This window comes from Oncorhynchus tshawytscha, linkage group LG26, assembly GCF_018296145.1.
Source record: "Oncorhynchus tshawytscha isolate Ot180627B linkage group LG26, Otsh_v2.0, whole genome shotgun sequence".
In the NCBI taxonomy this organism is placed as follows: domain Eukaryota; kingdom Metazoa; phylum Chordata; class Actinopteri; order Salmoniformes; family Salmonidae; genus Oncorhynchus; species Oncorhynchus tshawytscha.
In genome coordinates, this window is record NC_056454.1 from 25,712,062 (window position 1) to 25,726,796 (window position 14,735).

Sequence of the window (14,735 nt, forward strand, 5' to 3'; positions counted from 1 at the left end):
ATATAACACATTAGATCTGGTAAAAGATAATACAAAGAAAAAGTTTGGGCACAATTTAGATTTTGGCCACTACATGGCAGCAGTGTATGTGCAAAGTTTTAGAGTGATCCAATGAACTATTGTATTTCTGTTCAAAATGTTGTATCAAGACTGCCCAAATGTACCTAATTGGTTTATTAATACATTTTCAAGTTCATAACTGTGCACTCTCCTCAAACAATAGCATGGTATTTCACTGTAATAGCTACTGTAAATTGGACAGTGCAGTTAGATTGACAAGAATTTAAGCATTCTGCCCATATCAATTATGTCTATGTCCGGAGGGGGTTAAGGGCAAAACCTCATCTTAAGTGAGCACACACCTGTCTCATGTCTCTGAATCAATAGACTGCAGCCAGTGACCAATAATTTGTTTAATGTCAACTAGTGTTTCCAACCTTGTATTTATGCCTAATGCATTGAATCCCAAATTGTTATAAAATATTCTTTAAGTTCTTGAGGCATGTGACCTTTTAGTTTTTTGAGTTTTTTTATGGTCTGTCCCATATCTTCAATAAAATTACTGTGACAAAATATTTAATGGTATTTTTCATCAGTTGTATATGATATGTAATTTTCCCCACACTCTGTCATTACCACAATACTAAGTCAATTACAACTGATATTGATTATTTTTCCCATATGTTAACCTTGATACTGTATGCATGTTCTTAATATTTTATATTTTAGGAATAATCTTAACATTTTGATTTGGTAAATATATGTTTCTGAGTATCATCAAGGCATATGTAGACATGACAATGATGAATACATATAATTAAAACTTCAAAATAGTTTAAAAATATATATATATATATATAATGTGAAATGTTATACAAAATACCTTAGGTACAATTTCTGTAATGACCTTTTCAACTAAAATAGCATATTTTATTTCCCCTTTGGTATTCAGAAACCGATTTTTAAAAATCATTATATTCTTAAAAGTATGGTCTCAGTTACTTAGATCTTGTTTCCATACAGAGTGAAGAAAATACGTTTCAATGGGTTTTATTTTCAAAAACATTTTACGTACAAAAGTGTCCATATTTGCAAAATCAACCTTATATTGTTTGGACTGATTTTACCCTATTTTCTACTAACAGGAAATCAGGATGGCAGACATTTTAATGGTTGACTGACAGGCTACCCAGACTGCCTCTAATATTTTAAAATGTCTCAAGGTAAGGTATCTAGTATTAGTGTAACAAGTTTGATAGTTGTCATAAAATTGAACAATTATCAGCTGGACTACTAGGAGTAAACCGAAGCTACTGTATATGCCTTTGAACTTTCAATACGCAGCACTAAAGGGCAGCCTGCCCACTCCACAAGCTGTTGAGTGATAGCAGTGCCTTTTTGTCAGCACCACTATTATGTACACAAGTGCGGTAAAAGGACATGCAATTATTTGACCCGAAGCATGACCAGTGTTGGCACCATGACATAAACCTACAATTTCATGCATTACGACAAAATCGGTCTTTTCCTCTGTTGCCCAATGCCCTTTCATATAGATGGGTTAGCGGACAACGTCACGAAAACAATGTCTGTGTTTCCATGGGACAGCATGTTTCTGTGATTCTGGATGGCCAGATTACAAGCAAGATTGACAAAACTCCCATGTGGGGAATTGTAAGTAGCTCCTTTCATCTTGTTCTTGATACTATAGCTTGTTTTGACAGATGTCATGTAATTGTTCAAATGTGTTTGTTTAAAAAAATATATTGGAGACGAAATATAGTTTACATGTTGTCAACAATTTAAACCAATTTGTTTTGCCCCATAGTTGCGCAAGTAGACAATGGACCTGATCGGACAGCTCAGAGCCTCTGCTCTTTTCTGTCCATAAGAAACATAGTTGCTTGCGCACGCGTCGGTTTAGTTTTGTAACAACTAACCCGTCCATTCACTCCGTCCTGATTTGAGTAGACTCTCACAGGTAGGCGGGATTTTACCCGGACCAGCTCTAAATACACCCGTAATAGAGATTCAATGAAATACACCGACCGTGAGAGTAAAGTGTGCAATCTTGCTATCAAAGTAACGCCCGCAGACTACACCACACACAGAGGTAAACTATTAAATGTATTGTTAAATGTATTGTATAAGAGAACGTTTCAGGATGATGCAGTCAATCCAATATTGAATTTTAAAAGCTTTTATTAAATGAAGTGCACTTTAATATAGACCACACGGAGAGTCGTTTTTTTTTAATGTGAATAAGGATTCTGCATTTTGACATGTCCCTTGGTGCACCCTCTGTGACATTAGGGACGATTTTAACCACAAAATGTCTCAAGTTACCATCATTGCAAAGCTAGTTATTTTGTTGCTTTGACAAATTAATTTCTGAAGATTATTTAATGTGATTCATTTACTTTTGTCTCTCATTTTAAGGTAAACCCTGTTTTGTGAACTGAACTCATCTTAATATGGTGAAACTATTCCTTTTTTAAATATTCGTTTCAAAAGAAACATTGAAGACATAATAGTCAAATCATAGTGTAAAAGCAGGTGAGCTGGTTCTACTCTTTGTGGTCATTTGCTGGTGTTTTGTGATGGGGAAACGAATTGATTCTAGCATAACATGTCAACGATGTTATGCATAGACAGGCTAGACATGATAACCAGACTTTGCATCTGCACTGTTTTTCAAGTTTTTGTTAAGTGTCTGTAAATTGTTAAAAGTCGTCCTTGTGGATAGAGTTGCATGGTTTGTTTAACTTGAATCATTGGTGTTTGTTTGGCATACATTTTAAAGTGAAAAATCTGAGTCTCAGCATCACTCTGTTACCTTGGAATTGGCCTCGCACTTAATAGGCACATAGTGTTGTTCTTTATTTGACCTCTTGAGATGGGAACTTGTTTTTTATGAATTATTGGTCAAATCAAGTTTTTTTTTTCTCCATTTGTTTCATCTCCCTGTACCTCTGAACCCCTTCCTGCCGAATCTGATAGTGGGGGCGCAGCCCAAAGTTTTGAAAGCACTGGTCTAAGTGTTCATAGGATAACAGGTTATTTTTCACAATAACTATTTCAAAGCTGGCAAGTGGCCTAATCTTATTCAAGAAAGTGAAGCGATTGCATTTTACAACACACCCCTTTCCATTTTAGGCAAAACTCAAAACAGCCTTTGTTTTTCTTTTGAGGTGGCTTTATTCAATTGGATATTTTAAAAGCAAATGCTGGGTTCATGATCATTTGTCCTCAATGGACTCAATTGTAGCCTCGGTCTGGTAGAGCATGGCAACCATTGAATCAAAGGAAAGGCTTGTGTGTAATGGGCGTGGCTGATCCATTGATGATGGAATGATGCCCTGCACTTTGACCCCAGTCCCCCAGTCCAATGCCTCTCTACTCTGCCCAAAGCAGACTATGATGTGTGAGTCCTCCCTGATGCGATGCCTGCAGCTGTGTGTGTCCCTACTGATGGTGGTCAGACTGCATTGTGAGTGGACATAGCACACAAAATATTGACACATTTTAATTTTTATTAGGAAGTTCACATATATTGTGGCAATGCACATTTCCACCAACCAATATGTTGTATACAGTGCTAGACATTTTACATGCCACAAGTGCATGAGTTGTTTGACTGATCTGTAAACCCTGTTGTCCCCACCCCTATTCGTGTCCCAGGCAAGGTAACGGCTCCTGAGCGTGTGGAGGCCCCAGTGCAGCTCCCCTTCACTCTGTCCTGCATGGTATCCAAGGGGCGTGGGGACACCCTTAAACAGGTGCGCTGGCTGGATGTCCAGAACAAGACTCTGTTGACCTACGAGCCCAGCCAGAAGGACAGCGTGAGCGGCCAGCAGCATGTCGAGCTGGCCCCCTCCCCCAAGGACACCTCAGCCATCACCATCCGCAGGGTGGGCTTCAGAGACGAAGGCTGCTACACATGCATTTTTGACCTGTACCCGGCGGGATCGCAGGAGGGACACACATGCCTCACCGTCACATGTAAGTAGAGGAGACCATTCAGATTGACTCTGTGCCATTGCGGTGTCACTCTTTGATAGTAGTCTAAGGGTTACACCTGAGTACATGAGCATGTGCCAATCATTGTTTCATCATTTTCCCTTTCCTGTGTGCCTCTTTCCTGCCCTCCTTCCCTCCCTCCTTCTGAATTGGTGATCTTAGAGGAGTTAATATGACTGAAAGGAACAGAAAGAAAGGACTGAATGTTCTGGTCAGCAGCTTGGGCACTCTGATAAAGTTTAAGAGGAGCTTGTTATTGTTTCTGAATAAAATTTAGACTTTATTTTCTGCACATCCTTTTTTTTTTTTTTTTGGTGCCCTACGTTGTTCTCAGTGAACTCTCAGTGCATGCTACTTATCTGCAGATTACAAAAACAAATCACACGTCTTTCCCTATTCACTCCTCTTTTGATAAACCTCTGTACCAGGGTTCCCAAACTGGCTGGTGATTTTTATTTAATTGTTGGACATAAAAGACTGAAAACACCAACATGCAACATTTTCTCCAGCGTGCCAGTGGCCATCGAAGGTGAGCATTTTCCCACTGAAGTCTGTTACAACGCCAAACTGCAGTCAGGTCAAGACCCTTGCGAGGACGACGAGCACGCAGATCAGCTTCCCTGAGCCAGTTTCTGACAGTTTGTGCAGAAATGATTTGGTGTTGCACACCCACCATTTCATCAGCTATCTGGGTGGCTAGTCTCAGACAATCCCGCAGGTGTAGAAGCTGGATGTGGAGGTCCTGGCCTGGTTACATGTGGTCTGCGGTTGGGAGGCCGGTTGTATGTACTGTTAAATTCTCTAAAACAACGTTGGAGGCAGCTTATGGTAGAGAAATGAACATTCAAAGGCTCTGGTGGACATTCCTGCAGTCAGCATGCCAATTGCACGCTCCTTCAAAACTTGAGACATCTGTGGCATTCTGTTGTGTGACAAGTCTGCACATTTTAGTGGCCTTTTATTGTCCCTGGCACAAGGTGCACCTGTGTAATGACCGTGCTGTTTAATCAGCATCTTGATATGCCACACCTGTTAGGTGAATGGATTATTTTGACAGAGGAGAAATAAAATTCTATTTGTCACATGCGCCGAGTAAAACAGGTATAGACTTTACCGTGAAATCCTTACATAAGAGCCCTTAACCAAAAATGCAGTTCAAGAAATAGAGTTAAGAAAATATTTACTAAATAAAAAGTAACCAATAAAATAACAATAATGAGGCTATATAAAGGGGGTACCGGTACAGAGTCAATGTGCAGGTGTGCAGGTTAGTCGAGGTCATTTGTACATGTAGGTAGGGGTAAAGTGACTATACATGTATAATAAATGCTCACTAACAGGGGTGTAAAAAACAACATTTGAGCGAAGTAAGCTTTAGATGCGTATGGGAAATTTCTGTAATCTTTTATTTCAGCTCATGAAACATAGGATCAACACTTCAAATGTTGAATTTATATTTTTGTTCAGTGTAGTTTATGATCCCTGTTCTATACTATAGAGATGTCAAGACTCCCATCCCCATGTGTTTTGTTTTATGTTCCCATATCAGCATTTTAAGTAGAAGCTGTGGGAGCATACTCATGTGTTATTGATGGGTCCTGTGTGGTTACTGACCACTGACTGAGGAGGGGAGGGGATGCACATACTGACAATCAGAAACAGCTGTTCCAGACAGAAAGTTAGACGTACAGATAGCATACCATAGTGCGTGTGTGTGTGTACTTGTCTGTCTGCCCGTCTCTCTGTCTGTGTGTCTGCCCTTTTAATCCTGTGTTAGCATGTTCTTTCCCCCCTCCTCCAGCCCGTGTGACTGCAGAGGGTAACAAGACAGCGGTGAGTGGTAAGGCGGCAGCCCTGTCTTGCTCCTATGGCCTGCCAGAGAAGGTACAGCAAGTGCTGTGGAGACATACAGCAAAGCAGCGGGACTCAAGCGGAGTAGCCTCCTATGCCAAATACAGCGACCCCATGATCGAGCCACCCTACCAGGAGAGGGCCTGGCTGACCCCCTCCCTCTCCCACAGCCAGCTGTCCATCAGACCAGTCATCATCCAGGATGAGGGCTGCTACACCTGCGAGTACCACACCTACCCAGAGGGCACCAAGAGTGCTACCGTCTGCCTCACTGTCTTTGGTAGGGTTAAATTAAACATCCTCCTCACTGTCTATAGTAATGAGATTAAGCTATAGTAATGATACTAGATTATAATGCCAGCATACCTACCTTCAGGTGCTTGTGTTTTACACTGTGCTGTATGGGTGTAACTCAGTGTGAGCCTGAGTACTGCATGATGTTTGAATCCCCAGCATGACAGTTAATATGATTACAGACCTGACTGTGCTGAACGAACCAGACTGGTGAATGCTCTTTCACTCCATAGAGTACAGACCCTAACGTGAGGAATAATATGATATGCTGCTATTGTGTTTGGCTGATGGTGGTCAATGTATTCTGAAATATTAGATTACAGCAGTGGGATGTTTTTGTTTGCTTTTGCATAGTTTCACCTAGTGAAGAGGGGGAGATACTTTGATGTGGGTGTGAATGTATGTGCTTGTATGGGCTCTGACCTCTGTGTTCACTGACAGCATTCAGTCTTAAATGATAGAAACTATAGTAGTGAAAGAGGCAGTATAACAATATGCAGCTCCTCCTAGTTTGATTACTGCTGCTACAGTATGCTATAGCACCGAGGTGCTCCCTGAACAGCCATATATTATATATGTGGGCTGGGACTGGGTAGGTCAGGAGTACTGCACCTGCAGTCAGCTCTGAAGGGATCGAGGTAGAAAGGAGTGTCTCTAGACACTGCTTTTCCTGACATGGTTATGGCTGAGATGGAGAGGTACAGTCTGTAGGGCTGTGTAATTAATGGATGTTGCTGGTAATGACTCTTCAGTGATGAGGTTCAGATGGGATTTACATCCAGGTGGATTATTTCCCTGATTTACTGTAAAAAGCATGAGACCCATGCACATGTACGCATGCATGCACATACAGTACACACACACACACACACACATTGTTCATTTCCATGTCAAATCAGTGTTTGATTATCATTAGGTTTCTGTCTGTTTGAAGTGGTGTTTGTGTGATTAAGTGAAACAGAAACCCAGGCTGGTGGTGTGTCTGCCTGAGGGAGCACTGCCAGAGAATTTACATTAGCACTGAAGAATGGATCTATTAAAGGGAGAGGGGAGTAAATTGTGACACCCAAAGTCATGACTGTATTACTGTTTCACGCAGACAGTGATCCCTACTGTCTCATCAACTCTCCCTCTTTCGTGGCTTTCACCTTTCTATCTCTCCCTTTTTCTCTCACTCACTCTCCATCTTTCAGCCCAGTCAAACAGCAAGGCTTTTGTCTCAAATGTAACTGCCAACGATTCCAGCAGAAAAGCGTGAGAGATGCCAGAGATAACAATTGTCTTGCACTTTCTTCACCACTGCCATCTCACTTTCTCTCTCACACTCTCTACCTCTATCTCACTTTCTCTCTCTCTCTCTCTCTCTCTCTCTCTCTCTCTCTCTCTCTCTCTCTCTCTCTCTCTCTCTCTCTCTCTCTCTCTCTCTCTCTCATATTAATGTACTGTATGATATCACAGTGCAAAGTTCTGTTGTTTGAATTCCTCCAGGGTTTGCCCCACCTCTACCACAGATCTTCTCCAGGTTGTTGGTTCATATGATTAAGTGTAGAAACGCCTGTGAAGACACTGCTGCTGTCAGGGCCAAATATCTGTGGCCAATTCCATTGAATAGCATTCCTTCCACAGCTCTGAGGACACAACATTTTAAACAGAGGCGATGTGTTGCTTATGGAGCTCAAGTACACACGTACAGTGCATTTGGAAAGTATTTAGACCCCCTCGCTTTTCCACATTTTGTTACGTTACAGCCTTATTCTAAAATTGATTTTAAAAATCCCTCAAATTCCCTCAGAAATAACCTTGTTTCCATAAGTATTCAGAGCCTTTGCTATGAGACTCGAAATTGAGCTCAGGTGCATCCTGTTTCCATTGATCATCCTTGATGTTTCTACAACTTGATTGGAGTCCACCTGTGGTAAATTCTATTGATTGGAAAGGCACACACCTGTCTGTAAAAGGTCCCACTGTTGACCGTGCTTGTCAGTGCAAAAACCAAGTACATGAGGTTGAAGGAATTGTCCATAGAGCTCCTAGACAGGATTGTGTCGAGGCACAGATCTGGGAAAGCGTAACAAAACATTTCTGCAGCATTTGCATTTATTAGGGATCCCCATTAGCTACTGCTCTTCCTGGGGTCCAAACGCATTAAAGCACTTACATTACATATAAAACAAAAGATACAACAGTACATTATAACATTATTACACCACTACATATCTATACAATACAAAATGTTTAATACCACCATACAACAATTTCACAATGTGTCTCCTCACAATCCCCTTTGATCCACAAGGTGTATTTTTACCTGTTTTTTTATGATTCTACTGCTTGCATCACTTACCTGATGTGGAATAGAGTTCATTCAGCTTGTCAACAGCTCTTACAAAAACAAGTAGTGATGAAGTCAATCTCTCTTCCACTTTGAGCCATGAGAGATTGACATGCATGTCATTAATGTTCACTCTCTGTGTACTTTTAACTTCTTGACGCTACCCATCCCCGTCACGGGATCATTTTCGTCAGCAACCGCTGAATAGCATAGCGCAACAGTCAAATAATATTACTAAAAAATATTCATATTCATGAAATCAAATCAAATCAAATTTATTTATATAGCCCTTCGTACATCAGCTGATATCTCAAAGTGCTGTACAGAAACCCAGCCTAAAACCCCAAACAGCAAGCAATGCAGGTGTAGAAGCACGGTGGCTAGGAAAAACTCCCTAGAAAGGCCAAAACCTAGGAAGAAACCTAGAGAGGAACCAGGCTATGTGGGGTGGCCAGTCCTCTTCTGTCTGTGCCGGGTGGAGATTATAACAGAACATGGCCAAGATGTTCAAATGTTCATAAATGACCAGCATGGTCGAATAATAATAAGGCAGAACAGTTGAAACTGGAGCAGCAGCACGGCCAGGTGGACTGGGGACAGCAAGGAGTCATCATGTCAGGTAGTCCTGGGGCATGGTCCTCGGGCTCAGGTCCTCCGAGAGAGAGAAAGAGAGAAAGAGAGAAAGAGAGAATTAGAGAACGCACACTTAGATTCACACAGGACACCGAATAGGACAGGAGAGGTACTCCAGATATAACAAACTGACCCTAGCCCCTCGACACATAAACTACTGCAGCATAAATACTGGAGGCTGAGACAGGAGGGGTCAGGAGACACTGTGGCCCCATCCGAGGACACCCCCGGACAGTGCCAAACAGGAAGGATATAACCACACCCACTCTGCCAAAGCACAGCCCCCACACCACTAGAGGGATATCTTCAACCACCAACTTACCATCCTGAGACAAGGCCGAGTATAGCCCACAAAGATCTCCACCATGGCACAACCCAAGGGGGGGCGCCAACCCAGACAGGATGACCACATCAGTGAATCAACCCACTCAGGTGACGCACCCCTTTCAGGGACGGCATGAGAGAGCCCCAGTAAGCCAGTGACTCAGCCCCTGTAATAGGGTTAGAGGCAGAGAATCCCAGTGGAAAGAGGGGAACCGGCCAGGCAGAGACAGCAAGGGCGGTTCGTTGCTCCAGAGCCTTTCCGTTCACCTTCCCACTCCTGGGCCAGACTACACTCAATCATATGACCCACTGAAGAGATGAGTCTTCAGTAAAGACAAAGGTTGAGACCGAGTTTGCGTCTCTGACATGGGTAGGCAGACCGTTCCATAAAAATGGAGCTCTATAGGAGAAAGCCCTGCCTCCAGCTGTTTGCTTAGAAATTCTAGGGACAATTAGGAGGCCTGCGTCTTGTGACCGTAGCGTACGTGTAGGTATGTACGGCAGGACCAAATCAGAGAGATGGGTAGGAGCAAGCCCATGTAATGCTTTGTAGGTTAGCAGTAAAACCTTGAAATCAGCCCTTGCTTTGACAGGAAGCCAGTGTAGAGAGGCTAGCACTGGAGTAATATGATCAAATTTTTTGGTTCTAGTCAGGATTCTAGCAGCCGTAATTTAGCACCAACTGAAGTTTATTTAGTGCTTAATCCGGGTAGCCGGAAAGTAGAGCATTGCAGTAGTCTAACCTAGAAGTGACAAACGCATGGATTAATTTTTCTGCATAATTTTTGGACAGAAAGTTTCTGATTTTTGCAATGTTACGTAGATGGAAAAAAGCTGTCCTTGAAATGGTCTTGATATGTTCTTCAAAAGAGAGATCAGGGTCCAGAGTAACGCCGAGGTCCTTCACAGTTTTATTTGAGACGACTGTACAACCATTAAGATTAATTGTCAGATTCAACAGAGGATCTCTTTGTTTCTTGGGACCTAGAACAAGCATCTCTGTTTTGTCCGAGTTTAAAAGTAGAAAGTTTGCAGCCATCCACTTCCTTATGTCTGAAACACATGCTTCTAGCAAGGGCAATTTTGGGGCTTCACCAAATCACAAGTGCAATATTGCAAAACACAGCTTAGCCTTTTGTTAATCCACCTGTCGTCTCAGATTTTGAAATTATGCTTTACAGCGAAAGCAATCCAAGCGGTTGCGTAAGTTTATCGATAGCCTAGCATAGCATTATGTACACTTAGCATCAGGAAGCTTGGTCACGAAAATCAGAAAAGCAATCAAATTAACCGTTTACCTTTGATCTTCGGATGTTTTCACTCACGAGACTCCCAGTTACACAACAAATGTTCCTTTTGTTCCATAAAGATTATTTTTATACCCAAAGTACCGAAGTTAGTTTGTCGCGTTATGTTCAGAAATCCACAGGAAAGAGCGGTCACGACGACGCAGACGGAAATTCCAAATAGTCTTCATAATGTCCACAGAAACATGCAAAACGTTTTTTATAATCAATCCTCAGGTAGTTTTTAAAATGTATATTCGATAATATATCAATCGAGTGTGTAGGTTTTTCAATAACAGCGGGAGGAACAATGGAGGCTTTACTCTGTAGCGCAAAAACTCCCACCTATTCACTTACGCAATGTGATCTTTCACGCTCATTCTTCAAAATAAAAGCCTGAAACTATGTCTAAAGACCGTTGATACCTTAGGGAAGCCAGAGAAAAAGGAATCTGGTTGATATCCCTTTAATGGACGATAGACATGCATAGGAACAGAAGGGTTTCAAAATAAGAGGCACTTCCTGATTGGATTTTCCTCAGGGTTCGCCTGCAATATCAGTTCTGTTATACTCACAGACAATATTTTGACAGTTTTGGAAACTTTAGAGTGTTTCCTAACCTAATCTGTCAATTATATGCATATTCTAGCATCTGGTCCTGAGAAATAGGCCGTTTACTTTGGGAACGTTATTTTTCCAAACATAAAAATAGTGCTCCCTAGCTTCAAGAGGTTAAGGGCCAGCAGTGCTGCCCTGTTCTGAGCCAACTGCTTTGTGGCACCTGACCAAACTACTGAACAGTAGTCTAGGTGTGACAAAACTAGGGCTTGTAGGATTTGCCTTGTTGATAGTATTGTTAAGAAGGCAGGGCAGCGCTTTATTATGGACAGACTTCTCCCCATTTTAGCTACTGTTGTATCTATGTTATGACCATGATAGTTTACAATCCATGGTTACTCCAAGCAGTTTAGTCACCTCAACTTGCAAAATGTCTACATTATTCATTATGAGATGTAGTTGAGGTTTAGGGTTTAGTGAATGATTTGTCCCAAATACAATGCTTTTAGTTTTGGAAATATTTAGGACTAACTTATTCCTTGCTACCCATTCCGAAACTAACTGCAGCACTTTTAAGTTTTGCAGTCATTTCAGTTGCTGTAGTAGCTGACGTGTATAGTGTTGAGTCATCCGCATACATAGACATACTGGCTTTATTCAAATACAAATATACTTCTCTGTTAGCATCACATACATTATCAAGCATTTCACACACATTATCCAGATACTGACTGTTAGAACTTGGAGGTCTATAGCAGCTTCCCACAAGAATGGGCTTTAAGTGAGGCAGATGAACCTGTAGCCATATTACTTCAACAGTATTTAACATGAGATCGTCTCTCAACTTCACAGGAATGTGGTTCTGGATATAGACCGCAACACCGCCCCTGTTGGCGTTTCTGTCATTTCGGTAGATGTTATAACCATTTATTGCTACCAGTGTATCATCAAAGGTATTATCTAAGTGACAGTCAGAATATGAATGTCATCTGTTACAAGCAAGTTATTGACTTCATGGACCTTGATCTCAGGCTACATATGTTAATATGGGCTATTTTTAGCACTTCTGGGTTGCTTGATTATTTGTAATGCTTTACTGGGAAGCTTATCAGAAGTAGACTTTCTCATGTTATTTATATTGGAGCTGATAGTGCTAGGTGAGCTGCACACAGTCGCCTTCCTACTAGGGCACACCGCCTCAGTGCTATCAGTGTAACTCTTGTTCATAGGCTCATGATTACTGCATACAATAGCTGTAGGATCAACAGAGGTATCAAATCCAAATCTAATTTTATTGATCACATACAGATGTTTAGCAGATGCGACTGTAGCGAAATGCTTGTGCTTCTAGTTCCGACTATGGCGTAAAATCTAACAAATAAACTAACAAATTCACAACAACTACCTTATACACACAAATGTAAAGGAATGAATATGTACATATAAATATATAGATGAGCGATGGTGTGTGGCATAGGCAAGATTTGCGGTTGAGGGCTGTGCAATTGCCGTACCAGGCGGTGATACAGCCCGACATGTTGCTCTCGATTGTGCATCTGTAAAAGTTTTACGTGACAAGCCAAATTTCTTCAGCCTCCTGAGGTTGAAGAGGCGCTATTGCGCCTTCTTCACCACACTGTCTGTGTGGGTGGACCTTTTCAGTTGATCTGTGATGTACAGTGAGGGAAAAGAGTATTTGATCCCCTGCTGATTTTGTATGTTTGCCCACTGACAAAGAAATGATCAGTCTATAATTTTAGTGGTAGGTTTATTTGAACAGTGAGAGACAGAATAACAACAACAAAAAATCCAGAAAAATGCATGTCAAAAATGTTATAAATTGATTTGCATTTTAATGAGGGAAATAAGTATTTGACCCCTCTCAATCAGAAAGATTTCTGTTTCCCAGGTGTCTTTTATACAGGTAACGAGCTGAGATTAGGAGCACACTCTTAAAGGGAGTGCTCCTAATCTCAGTTTGTTACCTGAATAAAAGACACCTGTCCACAGAAGCAATCAATCAATCAGATTCCAAACTCTCCACCATGGCCAAGGCCAAAGAGCTCTCCAAGGATGTCAAGGACAAGATTGTAGACCTACACAAGGCTGGAATGGGCTACAAGACCATCGCCAAGCAGCTTGGTGAGAAGGTGACAACAGTTGGTGCGATTATTCGCAAATGGAAGAAACACAAAAGAACTGTCAATCTCCCTCGGCCTGGGGCTCCATGCAAGGTCTCACCTCGTGGAGTTGCAATGATCATGAGAACAGTCAGGAATCAGCCCAGACCTACACAGGAGGATCTTGTCAATGATCTCAAGCAGCAGGGACCATAGTCACCAATAAAACAATTGGTAACACACTACTCTGTGAATGACTGAAATCCTGCAGCGCCTGCAAGGTCCCCCTGCTCAAGAAAGCACATATACATGCCCATCTGAAGTTTGCCAATGAACGTCTGAATGATTCAGAGGACAACTGGGTGAAAGTGTTGTGGTCAGATGAGACCAAAATGGAGCTCTTTGGCATCAACTCAACTCGCCGTGTTTGGAAGAGGATGAATGCTGCCTATGACCCCAAGAATACCATCCCCACCGTCAAAAATGGAGGTGGAAACATTATGCTTTGGGGGTGTTTTTCTGCTAAGGGGACAGGACAACTAGACCGCATCAAAGGGATGATGGACGGGGCCATGTATCGTCAAATCTTGGGTGAGAACCTCCTTACCTCAGCCAGGGCATTGAAAATGGGTCGTGGATGGGTATTCCAGCATGACAATGACCAAAAACACACGGCTAAGGCAACAAAGGAGTGGCTCAAGAAGAAGCACATTAAGGTCCTGGAGTGGCCTAGCCAGTCTCCAGACCTTAATCCCATAGAAAATCTGTGGAGGGAGCTGAAGGTTCGAGTTGCTAAACGTCAGCCTCAAAACCTCAATGACTTGGAGAAGATCTGCAAAGAGGAGTGGGACAAAATCCCTCCTGAGATGTGTGCAAACCTGGTGGCCAACTACAAGAAACGTCTGACCTCTGTGATTGCCAACAAGGGTTTTGCCACCAAGTACTAAGTCATGTTTTGCAGAGGGGTCAAATACTTATTTCCCTCATTAAAATGCAAATCAATTTAACATTTTTGATGTGTTTTTCTGGATTGTTTTTGTTATTCTGTCTCTCACTGTTCAAGTAAACCTACCATTAAAATTATAGACTGATCATTTCTCTGTCCGTGGGCAAACGTACAAAATCAGCAGGGGATCAAATACTTTTTTCCTTCACTGTATACGCCAAGAAACTTAAAACTTTCCACCTTCTCCACTACTGTCCCGTTGATGGGGGGGTGCTCCCTCTACTGTTTCCTGAAGTCCACGATCATCTCCTTTGTTTTGTTGACATTGAGCGAGAGGTTATTTTCCTGACACTACACTCCGAGGGCCCTCA

The 14,735-nt window shown here is 41.9% G+C and overlaps 1 protein-coding gene across 4 annotated transcripts in view; it reads left to right on the forward strand.

The window, feature by feature from the left end:
* The first annotated feature begins 1,481 nt into the window (after positions 1–1,481).
* Positions 1,482–14,735, forward strand: part of LOC112225422 (OX-2 membrane glycoprotein) — a 30,661-nt gene continuing 17,407 nt past the window's right edge. The window contains exons 1-4 of one of the 4 annotated variants that reach the window (XM_024389382.2): positions 1,482–1,674; positions 3,412–3,490; positions 3,682–4,002; positions 5,822–6,151. In XM_024389382.2, coding sequence (XP_024245150.1) covers positions 1,600–1,674; positions 3,412–3,490; positions 3,682–4,002; positions 5,822–6,151 — 805 coding nt within the window. In that variant the 5' untranslated portion in view covers positions 1,482–1,599. Of the gene's footprint in view, positions 1,675–1,934; positions 2,114–3,411; positions 3,491–3,681; positions 4,003–5,821; positions 6,152–14,735 lie in introns of those variants that run through there. The other 3 variants (XM_024389383.2, XM_024389385.1, XM_024389384.2) reach the window with 3 other exon arrangements.